We start from the raw sequence: 23,796 nt of genomic DNA on the forward strand, positions 1-23,796 counted from the left end.
GCTATCATCCCTCCCTCCCAACTATCAATCCATTCAGAAACTACAAACCCCAATAACCTTTAGAGACCATTGCACAAAACAACTACAGACCGTTAATTACAGTGCACAGAGATACTTATGAAGCTGCCTTCATAAGGCCATAATCTGCTTCACTTGATATGGTCCATTTTGACAGGCAGCAGTTTCTGTAGGTCCATGTTCCTATTCAGTGGTGACTGGCTGCTTCCATTTCAGTGTCCAGATTTTAGTGTGAACTTAAGGGAACTATCCATCTTGATTAGTTCCTTTAAAATTCAAACTGAAAACCCAAGTGGATTTACCACTCTGCTGACATGACACCCAGAAGCTGCCTCTACCCCTACCTCCATTTTTGTCAAAGTGAGGATGCTGAGGTCTGGATCATTTCCATTCAAAGTCCATGCAGTTGCAGTGAACTACAAGCCCCATGTTAAGAATTTTAGTGTGTGAAAAATTGGTGGCCAGAAACCTTTTTGGTTTCTTCTTTGATCTTCTGGAGTTTTGGTTTTTTATAAGTATATATTTTATTCATCTTTATTATGGTTGTATTTACACTACTAAAAATTATGGGAAAACCCACAAAGAGAATTAACATTTTAATTACAAATAAACATCTTGTAACCAGAAATAATTTTATTTCTATGATTTACAAAAAGATACATCACAATCTTAACCAACTATTTGCCCTGTTAAAGTAGGAGTAGGAAATCTTTGGCCTTCCAGTTGTTGTTGGATTCCATCACCACTGAGCATGTGGGCTGGAGCTGATGTGAGTGAGATCAGGAGTTCAGCTTTCTCAAAATACAGCCAATCTTGGACTTTCCAAACTGGTGATGCCCCCGAGGCAGTGGACTACAACTCCCATAATCTCAAACTACAGTCATCACTGACCATGTTGGCAGTGGATAATGGGAGCTATTTCCAACATCTCTGGTGGGTGTCAGACTGGGGAATGCTGTCCTGTTTCAAATGCCAAATTTGGGATTTTGTAAAAGGGAGTTCAGCAAACAATAAGAAACTCTGTCCTCATACAGTTCTCCTTTCCAACTAAGAAGGACATTAATGCCTGGGGGAAAGTTTGTTCCAATCACTCATCTCTGATCAGATATAACAGAGTGATACACAAAGCTCCTGAGACCCAAGCACATACTGTAAGAAATCTGCAGTCAGGAAGGTTGATTACTCATCTCCTCTATCATGCAGTTAAAGCCTTGATCAACCAAGGCAAATTTATTTTATGGACAGAGAAGATGCTGTGCGCTAAAGACAACTGTAAAGGAGGGCTATACAACCCCTTTTCTGTCAAAGGCTGCATTATCTGGGTGGCATGCTGTTGCTGAACAGTGCTGAATCCAGCAGCGGACAGGGCCAGAGGCAAAAGTAGACAAACCCTCACCATCTTCTCTCCTCTTCTTCCCCACCAATCAGGTTGAGGAAGGGACAGGATTTCTCTTGGAGAAGCCTGAACTGGTAACTAGGCACTTAACATTAGGCTAGGGCTGCAGGTAGCCCACCCTTGTTCTAAATGACTAAATGAGTACTGGGTTGTCAAGTTGCCTTTTCAACAAGTTGCTCATGGGAGCTGGAAAGTTGCCTAAACAGTCACAAGATCTGGAGGCACTAAGGAAAGATTAGCAACATTCCTGTTCTCAGAGAGACACTTCAAGTGTGTAGCTACTAGCCACTCAGATTGGGGATTCAGGGAGTTGCAATTTTTAAAAATTCATTTCAGAGCTCTGCTCTGGCTAAAGTTAATGGAAACAAGATGTGACATCAGGCCACCTACACACTTGATTTGTTCTCTGAAAACCAGGGACTTATCCAGTAGCAGCTGTACATGTAGTATACTAAGGTCCCTCACCGTCTTCTGGGTTTGGAAAGACCCCCTTGGATTCTGGCCTTCTCCAAACCTGCAGTGATGTTTCTCCCTAACCTAGATTAAAAGTTTTTCTAAATAAGGCTGGGTTTCAAAGACCCTAATGCTCACACACATCAAATACTTAACCCAGAATTTTTTTTTTTTAAAAAAACAGAATCAATACAGTAAGAAGAAAAGTTCTGTGTTAGTTTCAGGCACACTGGCTTGAATCCAAAGGTGCTGTCGTACAAGTGTACAAGAGTTGTTCTTCAACAAGGAAAACATGTGCAAATGCTGGTAATTCATCAATAATTAGTAGTCTGTAAACACACCTCTGAGCTAGTAAGTCAGAGGTTTGGGTTTTTGTTCAAGCTATCATTTTGCCTAGCAGCATACAACCTCAAACAAGAGAAGATGATGGTACGTCAGTACCCATGGTAGTTGCATGGAGGTCTGGACTGAGCAAAGTTCACTACATTCAGACAGCTGTAAGAGTTTTCAGAGGTGAACTGAGGAATCACAAAACTCTGCCATCCATTCTGAGGAGAGTGCAAAATCTTATAATAGTTGAGCATGGTGCAGGGATAACCAAATGCATATGCAATCCACAGTTTTCCAGTTGTCCTCTTCTGACCAAAAACATGGCTTGGTCTGTGACGCCACAATGCAAGATGAGGTAGAATTTTCATTTTGCACCCCTATGAGCACCCATTTGTTTAACTTTTAGAATTTCTGGCACGCTTACAGTTTTTTCATGCTGCTTCCTTCTGTTAGCTCTTTGCATCTGGGATTGCCTTTTCTTCATCTATGGGATGCTTAAGATTGTCCTGCCCACGTATTGTTAGAAATGAATATCTCAACCCTCCTGCCATGCTAAAAGAGGAAAACAGAGAACACATATAATCTGTGTTAACAGTCCTTCATGTGAATTTGACATAACATTCAACATCTCACTCACCAGATATTGAGCCCAATGAAATTCAAGATAGAGAAGATGTAGTCTCCACCAACCAGCATTCCAATATAAGCGATGGTCACATTCTGTAACAAAGAATGGCAATGCCTACTTGGGCTTTTGGTATCACTGTACTTTTAGATACGCTATCCAAGAATTACGAACAACTGGGAAAATATTTTGATCTAAAATTCTTTGAATGAACAGATTTTCAAAGTTCCAGAGTAGAAGATGATGGAAACCTATCCCTCCACCCAACCCCATCATTATTCTGCCTTTAAATATGGCACAAACTGATTCCATTTGACAGATCATGGACTCTTCTTGGAGAAATTATTCCATGAGCAACTCTAGGATAAGGAGTACAATGACATATCTACACCATGGGTAGATAGTATCTTGCTTGCATTGTTCCACTTTCACATCCTTCAGAACAGGCAGAAACTCCACAGTTGTTATACGCTCTCAACCCTCAAGTTTTTTAAAAGCCCCAATATTGACAATGAATTCTCTGTTTCTAAGGCTCAAATGATAATCAGTTACAGGGTGACTTCAGTGGCTTCCTTACCTAATTCTGGCATTATCAACAGTTCCTTCTGGTTCACTTACTTTTATAGCGCCAACCACTGTGGTTGTGAGGGCAGAATTATAATGGCTGCAGAGAACTGTAGCATACATCAGAAGAAACCTAGCAAAAAGAAATCTATGTTACAGCTGGATTCTCTGCTCATTTTCCCTCAGAAACAAACAGACATAATATTGCAGCCTGAGCTAGCATTCTATATTGATATTCACAGTGCAACACAGAGAAGACTGTGATTTAAAAGAAAGTAAATTTAGAAATCTGTATGAAACTGTGCAAATTAACATTATGCTCATGTGGACTTTGCTGCCCACTGTCATCCCATCATTTCACAGAATATCATGCTGACCAGCAGAAACAAAAGAGGGGGTTAAAAATATGAAGAAATTATAAACAAAACAGTGCCATGAAAGAGTCTGTAATCTCAGAGTAACTCTGTTAGAATTCACCCAACATGTCTGAAGAGTCTCTTTATGCCAACAGTAAGCAGAACTAATTACTCCAGGAGTGGGCCATATATGCCATTTGCCATATTTATGATCCTCCTACCAAAAAATCCAATTTATTTCTAGTTTTAAAAAACACAATTGCCACTTCTAGAAGTCTGTGATGAAATGTTTTCCCCTGAATACTGGAGAGTAGATATTATCTATTCATACTATGGGTATGGCTATACAGTCAAATACTAATGTGAACAAGTAATAATAAACATAGACACTCTGAGGTTAAAGCTCTTCCCCACATTACTTTCAGGGTATAAATGTAATGAATTTGTGATGAACTCAGATAAGCAGAATGCTCTTGATCTTTCATAATCATTCACATGGAATGCTGGCCCCTTGGAAGCCCAGTTGGTCCCAATGATGGCCTCTGTTCAACATCAAGTTAAAACCTGGCTTTACAGCCAAACCTTTGAAGCCCAGTTACTATGGCTTTTCTCAGAGCTGTTGGGTGTAGATTTCAGTTCACTGTTTTATCCTGCTGGATTGTTTTAAAAACAGTTGGCCCTCTGTATCCATGGATTCTACATCCATAGCTTGAAAACTTATTTTAAAAATTCCAAAAAACAAACCTTGATTTTGCCATTTTAGATAAGGGACAACATTTTATTATACAAATGTATTTGTTTGTTTGTTTGTTTGTTTAATATAATGGGATGAGCATCCACAGATTTTGATACCAACAGGGGATACTGGAACCAAACCCTAGTGGATACCAAGGGACCACTGTAGTTTTATAATTGTTTCAGTCATTTTATTGTCTGTACCTGACCCTGGAGAAGCAGTGTGGTGTAATGGTTTGAGCATCAGACAACAACTAGAGACCAGAGTTTGAATCCCCATTTAACCATGGAAACCCAATGGAAGACTTTGGGTAAATCACACTCTCTTAGCCTCAGAAGAAAGCAAAGGCAAACCTTCTCTAAACAAATCTTGCCAAGAAAACAATAGGTTTGTCTTAGGGTTTCCATTAGGCACACAACAACCACCACCTCATCTTGCAACCTCTAGACATATAGGTCATGATGTACATATCACAACGAACAAAGGAAACAAAGAAATAAAATATTATTGTCCAAATTTGCACACAAGTAGTTTTAAATTGTTTTAAACTGTTCATATAGATTTTATTGTATGCTGCCCTGAGATCCTTGGTTATGGGGTAGTATATTAATATTTTAAATAAAATATAAATGTGCTTTGGTGCAGACAGTAAAGACAGCACAGGCAGAACAACCCTTTCTGACAAAGACACTAACATTCTGGGGAAATTATCTTTGCTCCCTGGTGCAGTAATTCTAAAAATGTGCTTGGGCATTATACAAAAGCTGGACAATAAACACATTGTTTTAACCAACTGGATCTTTTTTTCTTGCACTGTTGCCATGGTTATTGGTTATTAGCTCATTCTGCCAACTAGATACGGCCCAGAAATGGATACACAAAATGCACCAACATGCCCAATATTCTGTGTTTACAGTATTTATTCCTTACCCCAGTACACAGGAAAGAAGAAACTGGAAGACAAATAAGACGTTTGTCCATTGACTGAAATTTGTGGCCTATAAAAAGGAAGATTACATGATTTAGGTAGAAGCCTGTATGGGGGAATGGTTTGAGTGTTGGACTAGGACTCCAGGAGATCAGAGTTCAAATTCCCTTTCAGCTATGGAAAGCCACTGGGTCATCTAGAGCAAGTCACACACTCTTGCTCCCTTAATGAATAAACTGTGCCTTCTCTGAATAAATTGTGCCAAAAAGTCTTGTAAATGAGTCACCCTAAGTTAGAGCCACACATAACAATAACATGTTTAGGTATATTTCATGATAAGAGATCATTAAATCTAAGAAAAAAAGTAGGGACAGATGTAAGTATCAGATATTTAATTATCACAATAAGGTATTGCTTCTAATGTCTACTTCCTAAGTCATTTGTAATCACATCTAATTGCATTTAATCTCAAGATCTGCTCCTCAAGAGCTGCATCAATGGGTCATCTAGAATGGACAGATATGTGTTATTCTCAGGACACTTTCACTCCCAAACATACATTCAGAATACATATACCTGGAGGAAAATAAATAGAATTGAGATGGGCCTACCATGTCCAGCTGCACAGTGGACATTCATATATGCTAAATCCACTATTATTCCTATCTAAAGTAGACCCAATAGAGTGAATGGACATATTAGTTACAACTCTTTTAAGTTCTGTTGATTTCAATGGGTCTACTCTAGGTAGAAATTAGGCTGGATTTGGTGCACAGAAAGCTGCATTGGTTCATCCAGCTGTTGATGCTGTTAACACTGACTGGCTCTCTGCCCTTGTGCAGAAATTTTTCCAACTGTACATGAGAACACCAGGAATTGAACCTGGGGCCTTTTGATGAAAAAGCAGATACTACTGAGCCCAAATCCTTCCCTGACACATGACACACAAAATGCTGATAACTATTCTGAAGATGTAGATCATCTTCCTCAACACACAAAACAGAAAAAAAACCATAAGTTTGGCATTCAATATGGATCTGGATCTTATGTTTTCATTCCAGAAGTCAAAGGACACTTTCTGCTAATAGAAGTGCCTACCATTTGGGGAACAAAAATTTAGGATCTAACATTAGGATCTAAATATAATAAACATATCATATTATGTTAAATTGTTCATTACGTAAGTCTTGCTTACCTGCTGGAAGTCTCCAGTGAATAAACTTATGAGAACTGTAGGAATTATCATAAAACAGGCATTATAAAAAATGACTCCATATTTTCCCAGCTCCTGTATATATATATAAAAAAAAGACTGATTGGCAAACTGGTTGAAGATAATGAATATTAACTGGAAGAGTTAAATACCTACTGGAAACAAAGCTAGAAGCCAATTCTTCAATTTATTATGCCTTAAGCATAATATATGAACATAGCATACAGACAGTTTACAATATAATTTACTCAGAGGAGTTCCACACCGTGAACCATCTGTGAAGGCAATGCAGATACTTGCACTGGGACTACTAAAAATGGGCCAAAATTGCACAGAGAGCAATTCTCAGGGATCTTACACTGCAAAACCCCATCAAGACGGATGACTCCTATATCCTACATGGGCACTGTGCTACACAAAAAAATAGCTACATAAGATAAACCTAGCAAAAGTTGTAACAGTGAAGGATTTAAAACCTGAATGGACAATCTCAGTGGGCCTGAGGGCCAATTTTGTCCCCACAGGACCCATGGCATCCCCTAAAAATGTGAGTTTTAAATTTTTCCCCTTAACTGGAAGTGATCGAAGGTCACATCCAGGTTAGGTTGGAGGCAAGGTGTGACAAAGTGCCTTTAGATACTGGCTATTTTGAGGTGAAGGGCAGCTTGATAGCAACAGACAGCATGGAGGAGCGAAACCCAACCCAACCCAACTATGGTTTTGAAGGGCAGGGCTGCCTACTAAGAGGAGGAATTTTAAAATGCAGAGTTAAGTTGTCAGCTGTGTCAGTTATTCTAGTCAGGTCTGGTTGGTGGTTCTACTAAAGGAGAAAGAGTAAGATAAAGAGTTGTTAAGAGCCTGCCAAGTGTTTGGTTTTAATGTAACCACACTGGGTTTGAAGTTAACTCCCACAAGATACTTTATTCCTATATGTTCCTCAATAAAAGCTACTGTTTGTTTTACAGGGGTTGACCCTGACTGAAGTGATCGCTATAGACTATAAAGAAGAAAATATAAGCTACCGAAAATTTTGAAACTGGTTTATGGAGACACTTGGGACCCTTGCCCTTATACACTTAAGGAGAGTGTTAAAAGGGTAAAAGCTGGGCATATGTTAGTGGCAGAGGACCTTCTGAGGTTGAAAGGTGAAAACAACCTATGTCTTAAGATGGTCCTGTCACACAAGGTCTTTACAAACTAAAACAGAGGTGGGGAAAGTCTGCCCCATGGACCACAAGTGCCGCCCCAAATGTTTTAAAGGTTCCTCTAACACTCCCAAAATGTACATCTGCACTCTAGGGCATGGAAGGAGGCAATTTTGTCATGAGAAGTGCTTAGCTGTTTTAGGCCCAAGAGTAGTTTTTTGGTAATCGGGACGTCAACTGGTCATTTCTTATTTATAAAAAGGCTTTTTCCTGCACCTGAAACATCATAGATGGACACCAAAATGTAACAAAATGGCCTCCAGTGACCAGGAACATTGTAGGGCCCCAAAAGCCACCTGTTTTTGTTTTTAAATGGGATGTTACCATAAAAGGTGGGGGAGATGTTGGGTCCCCACCAGTGGTGCCAGCATCTCTTTGAAATTTTGGGGAAATTATACTCAAAAGGAGGGTAGCTTCAGGGATCTTTTCACCTATGTATACCAGTACTAACTGCAGAGAGCACTCCCATTTCAGTGAATAGAAAGGTTTTATTTAGAAATGTGCAATGGTGCATGCAAACATACAAGCCAAAGCAACAGTAAAAACCATAAAAGGCTATCAGAAAGAAAAGAGTGGAAGGTTGGATAAAGAGAAATCAGGAATTAAAGAGGGTGATAATTACCAGTCCTGAGGTCCAGTCCATGAAAAAAGGAGAGTGGCTCAGACAGTGTCTGAGGATTACACTGAAGGAGTGGAATGACATGGCTAGGGCTGGAAGATATTTATATCCTATTTCATACCCTCAAGGGTTGTTTGGTGTGAGAAAGTTCCAATTGGTTTTCACAAGGAATTGACAAAAGGAGTCCAGAATGGTTTGATGAATTTAACTCCAGAGTAACAAAATATGGATTAGATTTAAGACAGCCCCTTGATGGTCAGACAGGAATAGTGAACAGAATCATGTCATGAGGTGAAGTGAAGGGTATGGTCTCTGATTGCTTTGCGATGGGATTCCCTTTCTTTCCATTACAAGAGGAAATGCAAAGAGCCGGGGGAGAGGGACAGAGTGATCAGCAAACCCATTTAGAATTTATTTTAGTATATCTAGGTCTCTGCATGTCCTCAGGTCAGTGTGACTCCTTCACTTGTAACTTCCTAGTTTCTGCAAGTCATTGCAATCCTGAAACATGCCAAACACTAGATATTTATAAAACCCCATATCCATATTTGGTTGGAAATATCCAGGAAGCCACAAAAACATCCTTGACAGATTCACACATGTGGCTTAGAGGAACAGACAGATTTTCTCAGGGACTGAAAATCACTATTTCAGATGGAATGAAAAGGAAAGAGAAATAGATGCTAAACTCAGACAGAAGAAAGAAGTGCGCAAGTTACCTGTAGGAGCATTCTGGTTAAAATTATAACATCTTATGAGTAAAAGCTTTATGGACAAGAAATGGACTATTTTTAAAAAAATAATAATAAATTAAATTAAATTTTAAAATGCACAAATATTGGGATCATTTTTTTTAATTAAGGAAAACCAGCTCTTTACAGAGATGGCACCTGACCCTCCCCAAAGGAACTAGCATTTTTGAAAATAAAATGAAAGGAACGAATTCTAGTCTTAATTAATCTTGCCATTTGGGAGCCAGCATAGTATAGTAGTTGGAGTGTTGGACGAGAAGTCTGGAGATCAGGGTTTGATTACTCATTCAGCCACTGGGTGACCTTGGGCAAGCCACACATTCTCAGCCCCAGAAAACACAATGACAGGTTCACTTTAATGAAGGAAACAACTTGAAGACACAGAACAACAACAGCAGCAGCAGCAACAACAATAACAACAGAACATTACCAAACCATAGGGACAATAACTATGGTTGAAAGTCAATTGACATTCCCATATTGTTACCTTAGGGTCAATTTTTTGTTTTGTGTAAACACCATTTGCAGCAGTAAAAATATCATTCAGTAAAACATAAGTGTAGCCTTCCAAGTTAAAAGCCAGGTCTGATCTGGAAGACAGAATATCCATAGGAAAAACAGAATTTAAGAGGCCAAAGTAAACATAGCACTCATTGCACAGTGAGGTAATTCATCAGCTCCACAAACCATTTCCGTATTACAAACCTACAAACAGAAGCAGTAAACTGAAGAGTTGAAAGTAATAAAGCAGCCTTCCTTAAGCTTGTGTCCTCCAGTTATCCACTGTCTGGAAAGTGCCAGTTTGGAGAAAAACTGGAGTAAAAGCACAGCATGAGAACAAATGTGCTAATACAAATATCAGGCACTTGTACTGCTCCAGCTGACATTTTGCTTAGAACCTGCTCTGATTATGTTGCTGGCAACTTCTTCAATAATGATTTGAGGCAGTGTATTCCACTACTGGACAGCTCTTACAACCAGGATATACTTCCTAATGTTTAGGAAGGAATCTTTTTTCCTGTAGCGTGAATCTAGTTGGAAGTACAATGAGATCTATATTTTTATGCATGTTTATCACTATGCCCAGAATGCAATGGTATCATTGCAGTTGCACAATATTTGCTGCTGTTATGGAACTGAATTTCTAAACTTAAGACAAGGGAAGGATCCAGTACAGCTTCCCACTGTGCAACTATGTAGTTTCTCTGGGCCTCCCCCCCCCCCCCCCGCAACTGATGGAGACAATGTGGGCTGTGCAAACGGTATATGCTTGCTCATTGCGCAAAGCATGTATATATCACCTCTTATTCTACTGCTTGCACACTGGCCAAATCCTGTGGTTGAACTGGTTGAATGGCATTTTTCACTAGTGAAATGTTTTCTTTGGACATAGCCATATATTTTTATTGTATACTACTTTGATAATATTCCTTTTGTAAGCAACATATACATTTATAAAGTAAACAAATGAATGAAGAAATAATATTCTAAGTGACTCTCAACTATATTTCCTCTGTAAGTGCCAAGATGGATGGTTCCTTGTCCAATTCTGAAAGACATTTGGTACAGCCTAAATAAAGCACAAATACCAAGTAATTTCACATAAGTGCTCTTGATCAGTCTAAGAAAAAAATTTCACCTGCTTTTAAGCTTCCTTTTTCTTCATTGAAAAAACTGAGACAAACCGCAGTAAATACTAGACCACCACCATCATCATGACCACCATCACCATCACAATTGCCATCCTCAGTTGTCTAGAACAGGGGTGGGGATCATACAGTCCTCTAGAATCTGTTGGACTACAATTTCCAGAATTCCTTTCTACTGGCTATGCAGGTTCAAGATGTAGGAAACTACAGTTCAACAATATTTGTAGAATCACATGATTCTCAACCTGATCTAGGAAGCTGCAGACTAAGAGCATTTTACAACAGACACTTCCTATACTAATACTTGTAACTATCACTACAAAGCAACATCACAATTAAAAAGGAAAATGTTCAAAAACTTACCCTGCTGCTATGAAAGCACCTAGGATTATTGCAAACACACTGATTATAATGCTTGGTGGATAATGTTTCCTGAAAAGACAAAAAGAATATTAAATCTCACTGAGTTTTATAGAGACATTAGAAGAGCCAACAAACTATCTATATGAATGAGGAATGTGTATGTCAGAAGGAGGTTTGCAAGACTATTGTTCTGGGCCTTAGTCGTTTCCGACTTATGGCAACCCTATCATGGGGTTTTCTTGGGCAGATTTGTTCAAAGAATGTTTGCTTTTGCCTTCCTCTGAGGCTGAGAGACTGTGACCTGCCCACGGTCACTCAGTGGGTCTCCATGGCTGAACACTTGTCTCCAGAGTCACAGTCCAATGCTCAAACGGTTACACCATGTTGGACCTCAGTTTGCAAGATAGTATGCTGTAATGAGATAAAATAATAAGTCTTATTTCTTTTATTTGATCAACTTCTGCAGAGAACATAGTCATAATTTTTATGTGAAAGGATTCAAGTGCTTTTTCTAGGAGAGGGCATGACTCAAGAGAAAGATCATATCAAAAGTCCCAGGTTCAACTCCAACATTTCCAGTTAGGGCTGAAAAATTTCCCAGTTTGAAGCCTTGGAGAAGAGTTGCTGGTCCAGATACATAATGCTAAACTAGATGGACCACAGTCTGTCTTGGTGTAAAACAACTCAGTATACTGAGTATATTCAACCAAAGCCAGTATTTGGAGCCCTTCGTGATATTTGTTATTTGAGTAATTACTGTGATGGGCATGTAATGATAACTCACCTGCAAATATTATTCCATTTACTTCCACAAAGAAAGTAACTCCAGATCCACAAAAGGCACTGAGAGTTCAAGTGTGCACTGAAGCACATGGAATCATCAACTATACTCAAATGTAATGCCCTCTGAATTTAATGGAATATATGCCCATGTAACTGAACAGACCAAAGGTAAGCAATTTTGTGGATGCATATGTATACTGAACCCCCTCCCTCAAATATGGCAGACATACCCATGTCTGTGATATGGTGAGGTTCCTGCTCACTAGCCATTATACAGTGGAACAACAGCAGTGTACTCTCAGGTATGAAGTGGCAGGACTTCTAGATTACCATGGATGAGAACATCATTTGTCACCAAGCCCTTCAGGCTCCTCTGCTCTGACTTTAGCTGCAATTCTTATAGTGATGCATGGAGAAATTTTCCCTAGCAAAAACTTATTGTTGGGAACTATCCCTTTTATTATACAAAGTATTTTGGAATGGCTTGTCTTGAATGGGCAAGTAAGATCCATTAGCTTTACAAAAGAACCAAAACGGAAACAGCTAGAACTGATTTGTTGACATGGATCAACAAATTTGCTTGCAGTTTAATGCTCTCTTTGTGATGTGGCTACAAGGACTATCACAATGAGTGCACACACTTCTATATTTACCACAGCAGCAGAGTTTGGTGGCCGATGCAGAGTTTCTTCATGGTGCAGAGGTAAAGAGTGCTGGTAAATGACTGACATACCAAGTTGAATGAAACAGACAGTTCTTTGGCTATAAGATTCTAAACGTGTCTGTTTTAAAACTAGCTGAATTTCTTTGCTCTGCACATGGCTAAAGATACATGGCAGTATCTGCTGGACCTTCCCCACTGCCACTACCTTCTCCTTTTGTGTCATGTCTTTTTAGATTGCAAACTTGAGGGCAGGGATCTGTCTAATTAACAATTTGAAGGCTGCTCTGAGAGCATTTCTAAAGAGTGAGCTATAAATACAATAAATAAAATAAAATATTTTTTTAAGAAACTACCTGCCCAATAGTCCTCAATCTTGGGTGCTCAAGTATTGCTGGACTTCAGCTCCCAGAACTCCCATCTAGCATGAGCATGTTCTAAGAGTTATAATTTGGGACCCAAGACTGAGAACCACTGTACTAGTCAACAAGAACTAGCCTTCCATGCATTCTAACCAAATAACACATGAATATTATTTCATCTGATAGCCTGTGGTGGTATTTCAAAAATGGGAGACAAATACTCACCCAAGTATAACAACTTCCAGTACTAATGTAAGAGGAATGGTAAACTTCCTAAGAACTGTAAACATTGGCAAGCTGTGTTTTGAAAGAGAGACAGGGAAAGAGAGGTTGAGATTCTTAGTCATGTCAGTTGCAAATTATTCTATCTGTCTTCATTAGTGATTTCATCCTGAACTTAGACAAGCATTAAGAATGTGCTGGTCCGAATTCTCAGTTCTCTCACAGCCAAATGTCAGTCTGACACCAAAGGGCGATGAGTCAATAGTCAATAAATAGAAAAGTTGGGTGTGAGAATTTTTCAAAATTAAAATTTGGATAATAAGCAATCCTAATAAACATCAGAGGAGCCAATGGGGTAGCAGTGCTTAAATGCCTGTACTGCAGCCATTCACTCGAAACCACAAGGTTGCGAGTTCAAGACCAGTAAAAGGGCCCAAGCTCGACTCAGGCTTGCATCCTTCCGAGGTCGCTAAAATGATTACCCAGAGTGTTGGGGGCAAATTAGCTTACTTGCTAATTAGCTTACTTGCTGTTCACCACTATGATCTTTGGAATAGCGGTATATAAATAAAACAAATTAAATTATTATTATTAGTAGACCTCAACAACCAATAGGGATGAGCAGCATAACCATGTCTATGTTTACTAAGAAGTAACCCTCACCATTTTCACAGGAACTAAATCCATGGGGACAAACTGCTTTGCTTTGCAGCCTAAGGCAATGACTGTGCTAACACTTTATTAGAAATCTAAACATGTCCTTTTCACTTTTAATGCAAACACAGTTTCACCCACTGAATCAATAGGATTCACATAAGTGCTAATTCATTCAACAATTGATATAACAGGTCTACTCTGTTTGGGACTGAACAACTCAGACTTCAGTGTCTGAAAAATCTACATATATTGCTCTCCACTTTCAAGGACTACAAAAGCAAAAGTAACTGTTTTATATATTATGCTAGGTTATTCTTTCATAGTTCAGTCAGAGGGGGAAATATTCCAAATTCCATTTCAGCCTCTATTTTCCTCATGTTTTCTGCCCCACCCAGCGAATAAACAGCAAGAATCTGTTTGTGTAAAAGTTATTTTCAGGAGGTTTTCTCTAAACTATGAGTCAATATTTCACCCTTGGGCTGACAATTACTTCATCTAGTATCCACAAGCCAGTTTTGTACATGTAGCAATTCAAGCGTGGGACAACATTTAACCCAAACAACAGGGTGACATTCTGTGGCAAATTGCTTCTGAGATGCTCCAGCTTTCTATGCAGTGTTTATATTTGCGATGGGTATGCTATCCAAGTGTGAAATACAACATTCATTCTCAAACCCCTATGCTCTGTGATGAGAGCCTTTGTTGGGTTATGGCTCCCCACTGTGCTAATGGAAGTGATTGCAAGTACACCTCTATCATTCAGTACATACTTACTATATAACAGGTGACAATGAATTAGCTTATGTCAAACACAACTGCCACATAAAGTGTTGAACCACACTGAGTGCCTGTTCACACAGTTATGTTTTGAATTACATCAACACAAATGCTCATGCAAATAGCCCATTTTAGAAAGAATTCTGGCCAGGTGTTTGCAGTTTCAGTAGCCATCTGCATGGGTATCTGTATCTAAATCCAGGTTAACACTCATTTATTTAAAAAGAAGGAAGAAAACTAAAAATAAAGCAATATACAAGGAGCAAGGTGGAAAGGATATTTTTGTATTTGTCTACGAAGAAAAGATACTTATCCCTCCTGCAAGGAAGCACTGAGCTTGTCAATCCATTTTACGTGCTCAATTTTTCCAAGCAAGGAAAGTATGGTGACAACATCACACTGATTCAAATTGACATGTAACTTATAAACTGATTTTATATAATAGGTTGGATCCAGGTTTGACCTTCCACAGATGAAATGGTGCCACTTATAGAAAGTGCATCTGTTTGATTCCTGTGAATCCTCCTCCTCCCCTTGAACTACATACAGTTCACTACCTTTACATCAGGGGGAACCTACACTGTAGAAATAATTCATTTTGACACCACTTTAAGTGCTATCACTCCAATGAAATCCTGAGATTGGTAGTTTTATGACACCTTAGCCTTCTCTGCCAAAAACTACAAATCCCAGGATTCTGTAGGATGGAGCCATGACAGTTAAAGTGATGTCAAATTGTATTATGTCTACAGTGTAGATACACCCAGAGTCTCCTGATCCCGTGTGGTGCACCTTTGGGGTTGGAGTGGTCAAAAGTGAAGGGTGAGGGTGGATAAGAGAACTCAGCTGCTGCCAGTCCAGCTAAAGATATCTACATTTGGATCCAACCTGCTATAATCTCCAAAGCAATATCTAACAAAGACCAGGTTTTCTCGTTCAAATTTATGTCTAGCACATATCTTGAAAAAGTTACTTTTGAAAATAAAATTCTCAGAATCCCTCAGGCAGCACAGTTTAATCTCAAGGTTAATGAGATTGCTTAATTTTTTTATGGAATGAAACAAAAGTCAAACTTTATAGCAACAGTCTAGCTTTTATTGTACCTTAGCTTGCTTGTGCTTGATAGTCCACTTATGTGATTTCCAACATAAATCAGAGGAAGTGGAAACAGCTGAAATAAAAGGAAGGTATTACTCAAACTGAGACTGTTTTACCCCTACAGTGGTTAATTCATACAACCAACCAGAGTGCTGCATTGCCTGTAAAAATAAACAGACACACACACACCCCAGCCAACTTTATTAATGATTACCACTTTTGACCTTTGTTTGCAATTTCACAGTCAAGTACACTCCCAAGCTCTGACTTACATCAGTAAAAGCATCTTACAAGAACTGACTATTAACTACTGACATTAACGCAATTGCACTCTTTAAATATTTAATAGGATGTCAGAGAGAGGAGGCTGCAGGCTTATCCTCTGCTGCCCCATAGCATCAGATCAGACCTAAAGATTTTAAGTTACTGGAGGGCAGACTTTGACTGAACATTAGAAATAATTTATTTTTCCTATTTCTTTTCTTATCCTAAGATGGATTTCCTGAGAAAATAAGTAAGTTTTCTTTTTTACCTTACAAGAACATCCTGAGTGATTATTTTTGTTTCTACCACAAGATCATATTGCATCAGCCCTGCTGTAATCTGCTCAATATATGGATACTAAATATTCCTACAAGTTGTACTTGATGGTTTATGAGGCCCCTTCCGACACTATGATTCTATGGAACTTATCACATGGGAGGCTAAGTGCCTAAATCCCATGTAGAAATGGGACTTGAATCCTGGGGAAATCCCACAAAAGCGGGATCGTTTTCAGACTCATCGGGGACATTGTGCATTAAGGTAAAAATAACCCACACAGAAAGTGGACAAAATTGGCCGCTTTTTACTTTTGGGAGAATCCCGAAAGTAAAAAGTGTCTGATTTTGTCCCCCTTTCTGTGCAGATTAATGCTCAATGTCCCTGATGTTGTGTGAAAATGATCCCGCTTTTGCAGGATTTGTCCACTTTCTTTGAGTGTTAATGTATGACGTCATGTGAAAACAATCCTGCTTTTGTGGGATTTCCCTGTTTTAAATCCCGTTTCTGCATGGGATATACCCCGTGTGATAAACTCCTATGATTATATTAATACTGATGACAATTTAAAAAAATAATTCAACGTGTGGCATACACATTAGGTCCTAGTTAAGCCCAAATCAAAATAGCTAAGATTATGATAGTGCATGAGTGCAAGATTGCTTAGTCTTCAGGGGTGAAGAAGAGCAAAGGAAATGTGGAGGAGCAAAAGATGGGATCCCTGCTATCTCCAACTTGTGATCAGATTGGGAGGAGTTCACAGGAGAAGACATTGTAGGGACTCAGAGGGAAGGTGATGCTTGCCTGCAATTCTCTATGTTCCAGTAGTAGAATTTTGGTGGGCTGCATTAAGACCCATAGTCAGAGGTCTCTGCCCCACTCTCAATGCCAGTCGATAGCCACGATTTTTTAAATAGTTTAACTATAACTTGCCCATTTATTCTAGCATTTTTGTGTCCAGCCCCAGGCCCTTAGTTTTTTCAGCCAATGCTGTTTAATAAGACTAGGATATTCTATTTCATTTGAGTAGAACCAATCCTTCAACCAGCACAAATGTACTGTGGAAGCAACAAATGATACCCCATGTTCAGCACTATTAAGAAAGATAGCTAACAGAAGGAGAGAATAATGGAGAACCTAGCCTTCTGCAGAAGGGAATTCCACAGAGGACATGGAGAAATTCCTGTCTGTATCCTCATCAAATATGCCTGTGAAGTTGGTGAGTCTGAGAAAAGGCCTTCCCCTAAAGATCATAAAACTCATGTAGGCTCATATGCTATTCTTGCTATAGCTTCTGTGTAATTTGATGTATTTTGTTTTATCTATGTATTTTATGATGTTTTTACTGCTGTAATCCCGCTTCGATCCGAAGGGAGAAGTGGGAGATATAAATAAAATTTATTATTATTATTATTAATGTTGTCACAAAAATATCTTGAAGTCTTGTTAATATCCTTGTTCATTCTATGATATACAACAAAACATTGGTTCAGATTTTTCATTTTGTAAAATAAAGAGCTATACAGTTGTTCTTACCTTCCTAGGGATACTCTTGTCAAAATCAGGGAAATTAATTGTTTTATTTAATTTTGAAACATACAAGATCAGAATAGTGGTTACCATCTAGTGAAGAAAAAGAAGAAACAATTATAAAAGCAGCAATAAAATGCTATTTCAAATATACAGCTGGGATGCATATTAGCTAAATCACTGCATAGCAGGAATGAGTTTTCCTTTCAATTATTATTATTATTATTATTATTATTATTATTATAGTCATTTGTATGCCACTTCTCTCCTGACAATGGGACAAAGAGTGGCTAACAACAAATTTAAAATAATACAAATTAAAAACAATACAAAAGCATTAGACGTATAAACATACATTTTTAAAATCAATTAAAATAAGTCCAAGCAATCATATTTCCCATCACTATGTATGCATGTAAGAGCGGGACAGTGAAGGAAGTAGTGAGAAAGAAAATAAATTCTTCTGAGATGTGGTGCTGGGGAAGAGTGCTAAGGATACCATGGATGGCCTAAAAGACAAACAAAGACGTTTTAGAAGAGATCAAACCTGAACTCTCCTTGGAGGCCAAGGTGACTAAATTGAGGCTGTCATACTTCAGCCATATCCTAAGAAGAGAAAAATCCGCAGAAAAGACAATAATGCTAGGAAAGAAGAGGGCAGCAGAAGGAGAGGAAGACCAAATACCAGGCGGATAGACTCAATCAAGGAGGCCATGGCCCTGAGCCTGCAGGAGCTGAGGAGAGCAATTGAGGATAGAGGGATCTTGGAGATGTCTTATACACAGAGTTCTCATGAATTGAGGTCAACTCAAAGGGAGTTAAAACATTAAACATTAAAAATATTAAAATACATTAAAAGACTGTATCCCAACCTTGAAAACAGAACCACACAGCATTAAAAATCCAATCCTAGTTAGTTGGTAATACCCTGATGGCACAGAAATGTTATGGCTTGCTGTTGGAAGGATTGCAAGGATGGGGCCATCCTGGCCTCTCTATGAAGGGAGTTCCAAAGTCTGGAAGCAGCCACTGAGAAGGCTGTCTCCTTTGTTCCCACCAAATGAGCCTGGAAATAAACCAATTTCTAAATGTGCTATTCTTCCACAATTAGAAAGTCAGGGTAACATGATTTTTGTCCAGAACACATCTTAGAATATAAGAAAATCTATGTTGGGTCAGAGCAAGGGCCAATCTAATTCAGCATTCAGTTCACAAGCTGTGTATGAGAAGCTCCAAGCAGGATGCAAGCACACCTGCATCATTTGCCAGCAACAAATATACACATGAATATTGTCTCTGAGATATATATTCATAATGATAGACAGTGCCATTCTCTATGAATAAGCCCCATTCTCTTTTAAATACATCCAAGCTGGTAGTCTCCACTGCATTCTGTGGTGGGGACTATGAACTGGGTAAAGAAGTACTTGCCTAGTAGCAACCAAACATTACTCAGGAATAAGCCATTGGTCTGTATTTTATTCTTCATCTCTAAACAGAGTTCCAACTCATTGACTAAAACCCATTTCTGATCACATGCTATTAATGTCCTTTTATTGTTGAACCTACCTGTCCAATTCCAAGAAACATTGGTGACGGGAATCTAGAAGGAAAGGAAAGCTGTGTCATTTATGTTGCTGTTTTAAAACACAAAATCATATTGCAGGTATTTGAAATAGTACTGAAATTTCTTCAAGAAAAACAAAAGGCACAGTATTTGTTCACTCAAGTCAAAATGTGTGTGTGCACACGCGCATCTGTGCATGCATGCGCACCTTCAAAGTGCCTGTCAACTTACGCTGACCCCATGAATTTCATAGGGTTTTCTTAGCAGTTTATCACACGGGACAGATCCCACGCAGAAACTTGATCGGGGGGACCCCCACAAAAGGAGGTTGTTTTTCACACAATGTTCAGGGTTAACTTGAACAGAAATTAGAAATAGCCCACAAAAGTGTTTTGCGGGTAGTTTTTCAGACTACGTTTGTGTCAGTTAGAAATAACATGACATTAATCTGAATGCAAAGTTGATAAAACCCATTCCTTTTTACTTTCAGAACTTCCCAAAAGTAAAAAGAAGTGTGTTTTGTCAACTATGTGTTTGGATTAATGTCATGTTATTTCTCATTGATGCCAACACGTCTGAAAAACAACCAGCAAGAGCGATTTTAAAATTCTATTTCTGCATGGGATTTAACCAATTTGCCTCCGTGTGATAAAATCCTTAGACAAGGAAAGGTGAGATGTAGCTTTGCCAGTTCCTTCCCCTGAAAGAAGGGGCACCCTATGGCACCTGGTAGTCATTGGTGGTCTCCCATCCAAGTACTAGCCAGAAATTACTGCTTAATTTCAAAGATCAGACAGGATCTGGAGCCTTTAGAGTATTTTGGTAGCCTCAAAATAAGAGTACTGTGAACTAATTTGGGATACTGGGAGTGAAAACATGAAAGTCACTAGATTTTCAACATAGTAATTTCAGGATAGATCAGTGGGCAAAGATTAATTACTTGTAGATTTCCTATGCAATCAGGCTAAAATATACTTTTTGAAAACTAATGAAACCTGATTTCCAATTAAATATGACTAACCTCTTCCTTTAGTAAGAGAAGATTAAACAGTGTACATAAAAAGACCTGCCCAAGACTGAGGTCATGCCAGAAAACCAGCTTTTCTAAATGTGTCGAATGCTTCCTGTTATAAACTTTGATCCTCTCATAGAACACTTCTATTAGATAGAATCCTGCAAAACTGGTTCATGGCTCAACTGTGGAAACCCAACTCTTGGTTTGTCATGCCCAGTACTGTCAGTTCCAGACCGCAATATTTTAAAAATGAAACGCCACTAGGACACAAATACAGATCTTTTCCAGCTCTGCCATCTGGGATTCCATAGTGTCAGGGTAGTTTGAGGAAACAAGTCTGTAATAAGTTCTCAACTAAAGGCCAACATTATTTTAAAAATTCATCATGGTGATTTTTGGTCTTAATAACTGGTCTTTGCTCTGCTTTCCTTATCACTGTTTCTGACTCCTCTAGCATGCTTCAACTGATCATCATTATTAAGTGACTATTATTATCAAGTGGTGGGCCTACGATGGTAGTAGAAACAGGATTTTATTTCACCACCAAATGTTACACACACACACACATTTTGTAAAGGTCTGATGTTGTTGCCCTTCGTTCTCACTCAGGTAATGAGGCAATTTCATCTCCATTTCTCAGAACTCTCTGGTATTATTGATTCCAATTCTATTCCAAATCTGGAACCTGGGGGCTCAGGAGGGCTGAGAGATGATGAACAAATACTTTAAATAAAATTGACAAATATATCCTGGTGTCTGTGCTTCATGGGTCCAAGAATGCCATGTGTTTTAGTTGAAACATGCAGAGGCTAAAAATTTAGCAGTAGATCTGTCATGTTATCACTTTTAAAGTTAAAGATGGGAAAGTTGGTTAAAAAGGGTCATTAGCTGGTAACTTTAAAGTGAAATTTTTATTAGGTGTTAACTGTAATATTGTCGTCTGAAGCAGGCCCTTCACCTCTCAGTGAGACTAGTGGAGACAAATCTATTCAGTACCTGTACTGCACACAGTCTGATGGGAGTTGCAGTTCAACAATATCTAGAGCTCCACATAATCCCAATCACTGTTTTAGACCAATAATAAAGTATACTTTCCTGAGCAGCACCCCCCCCCCCCCATTACGATTAAAGGGAGTTATTTCGATGTGAATCATTGGCGCAGTATATAACTCCCAAAAAAGGGAGTCCTGCTGGCGCCTGTTTTTCCTCCACAAGGAAGCCACAGCCGCCAAACCGCATGGCTTCCCTGCGGAGGAAAAAGAACCCATGAAAAGCGGGTTCTTTTTGCCCTGCAGGACAGAGAGCTTAATGATGAATTTGTTGATTTCTCAAATAAAAAAAATCATAGTGTATGAAAGATACAGTGAGCATTTGGTATCCACAGGGGGTTAATTCCAGGACCCCTGTGGATACCAAAAGCCATACCAAAACCTATGGTATGTATGATGCTTTACACAATGGTGTAGGAAATATCCCTCATATAAAAAGGGATTGATGATAAAACTAAATATTTTTAAAAACCAATGTTTGATTTTTAGAATGTATCCCCTCAACATCCTAATATTTTCAAGCTGTGGATGGTTGAATCTGTGGGAGCAGAAGGTGTGGCTATGGAGGGATGACAGTACTGCCTTCTGCCAATGAATGCTGTCAACTTTGCCTGTGGGAACCCTGAAAATAAAACATGGCTCTGGTCCCCCTGCTGTCCCTTTCAGGCTCCTCCTCCTTTGAGGTAATGTGGAATGAGAGAAACCTTTGGAGCCAGACTTTACAGACTCACAAGCATGGTGACACGTGTCCAAAGTTTTAAAGCATCAAGGGGAATATCACTTTAAAACTGCAAGTGAAAGTGGAGAGGAACATGAGGCATTCTTATTCAGGTGTGAAGAGGGTACTGGACTTCTAATGGATGCCAAGAGGCAACAGAATCCTCCTTCTCCAGGACAGTCCTCCATTTCCACCTTCCGTCCAGGAGGAATTCCAAAATGTCCTCCCTTCTGAGCAAGACTAAAGAACATGCATTTCTAGGAGTGGTTTGTTGTTTTTTTGGTCTTTATTTGGCCCTGTCCTCCATTTTGCACTGCCTTGTCCTCCTCATGTGGCTCTGACATCTGGCCGTCCCATATAAAAGCCACCCTGTCATGGTCATGGTTTTAAAAAGCCTGGCTGAATAAAAACATTTTAACTGCCCTGGGCTCAGGGTGACCAGAGGTCCTCCTTTTCCAGGACAGGTCCTCCATTTCCACCTTCTGTCCAGAAGGAATTCCAAAATGTTTTCTCTTCTGAGCAGGGCTATGAAGAAGCATGGATTTACATTTCTAAGAGCTTTTAGTTGGCCCTGTCCTACTCCCCCCCCCCTCCTTTTTGAAACCCTTACATTTTGCACTGCCTTCTCTTCCTCAAGTGGTTCTGTCTTCTGGTGGTTCTGACCTCAGAGTGCCCAGAGGTCCTCCTTTTCCAGGACAGATCTCCTCCTCCCCCCCCCCCCACTTTCTGTCCAGGAGGACACCCCCACCTAAAAAAAAAGACCCCTCCTCCTTTCTGAGCAGGACTAATGGAGTCCCACTTCTAGGAGTGCTCTGGTCTGAGCTCTTCTTTGGTCTCTCCCTTGCCCTGCCTTGCCTTGTCCTCCAAGAAGCAGCCCTTGCCTCTCTCTCTCTCTCTTTCTCAGGGGAGCCAGGGCTGAGCTGCTCCTCACCTGTAAGCAGTCAGCACTGCCTTGTTGACCAGGACGATGAGGAAGGAGCAGGTCCCATAGAAAAGAGCGGAGAGCAGCCTGGCCAGAGGGGAGGAGGAGGAAGGGGACGCCGCTGCAGGCTCTCCCTGGGCGCCTTTCATTGCCTGCCAGGCTGGGGCCCAGGCTCCAGGGCATCCCCCAAGGCAGCAAGGCAAGCCCAGCTCCTACCCAGCAGCCAAGCACCAGCTCAGCCTCTTCCCTCTCTCCCTCCCCTGCAAACCTCTGAGCAACTGAGGGAGGGCGCCCCCTAGCGCCTGTTCCTCGCAATGCTGGTGGTGGCAGTGGGATTTTAGGGGGGTGCAGACCACGCTTCTGGGTGGACATTTATATTTATCTCATTTCATATATATGTATGTATGTGTGTGTGTGTGTATATATATATATATATTTTAAAAAGGATACACAGCATGCATTTATTGGAATAGCTGCAAGTATTGCAGTGGCCTAGTGGTTAAGACCCCAGTTCTGATGATTGGAAGATGGGGATGTGAAGTTAAATCTTTCATGGCCAGCATCCATAGGTTTTTTTTTTTTGGTGGGTTTTTCAGGCTATGAGGCCAATGTTCTTGAAGAGTTTATTCCTGATATTTCGCCTGCATCTGTGGCTGGCATCTTCAGAGAAGATGGAAGAGAGTTGGGT

At 39.6% G+C, this 23,796-nt stretch overlaps 1 protein-coding gene across 2 annotated transcripts; it reads right to left on the minus strand.

Moving 5' to 3' along the window:
* Positions 1 to 590: 590 nt before the first annotated feature.
* On the minus strand, positions 591 to 23,311 carry LOC149323677 (nucleotide sugar transporter SLC35D2-like). Of its 2 annotated transcripts, none has more exons than XM_089490936.1 (12): positions 23,118 to 23,311; positions 19,407 to 19,440; positions 17,844 to 17,930; positions 15,773 to 15,840; positions 13,239 to 13,310; positions 11,208 to 11,276; positions 9,683 to 9,785; positions 6,602 to 6,694; positions 5,409 to 5,476; positions 3,441 to 3,519; positions 2,835 to 2,917; positions 591 to 2,749 (listed from the first exon to the last, which is right to left on the minus strand). In XM_089490936.1, the coding sequence occupies exons 1-12, from the start codon at positions 23,255 to 23,257 to the stop codon at positions 2,647 to 2,649; spliced, it is 999 nt and encodes a 332-aa protein (XP_089347062.1). In that variant the 5' UTR covers positions 23,258 to 23,311; the 3' UTR covers positions 591 to 2,646. The 2 variants fall into 2 exon arrangements, with proteins under 2 accessions (XP_089347062.1, XP_089347071.1); XM_089490945.1 differs by having other exon boundaries at positions 592 to 2,749; positions 5,409 to 5,431.
* Between the last annotated feature and the right edge of the window lie 485 nt (positions 23,312 to 23,796).

Source organism: Sceloporus occidentalis, unplaced genomic scaffold, assembly GCF_023333645.1.
Source record: "Sceloporus occidentalis isolate IW3139 unplaced genomic scaffold, rSceOcc1.0.p SCAF_1, whole genome shotgun sequence".
Lineage (NCBI taxonomy): Eukaryota > Metazoa > Chordata > Lepidosauria > Squamata > Phrynosomatidae > Sceloporus > Sceloporus occidentalis.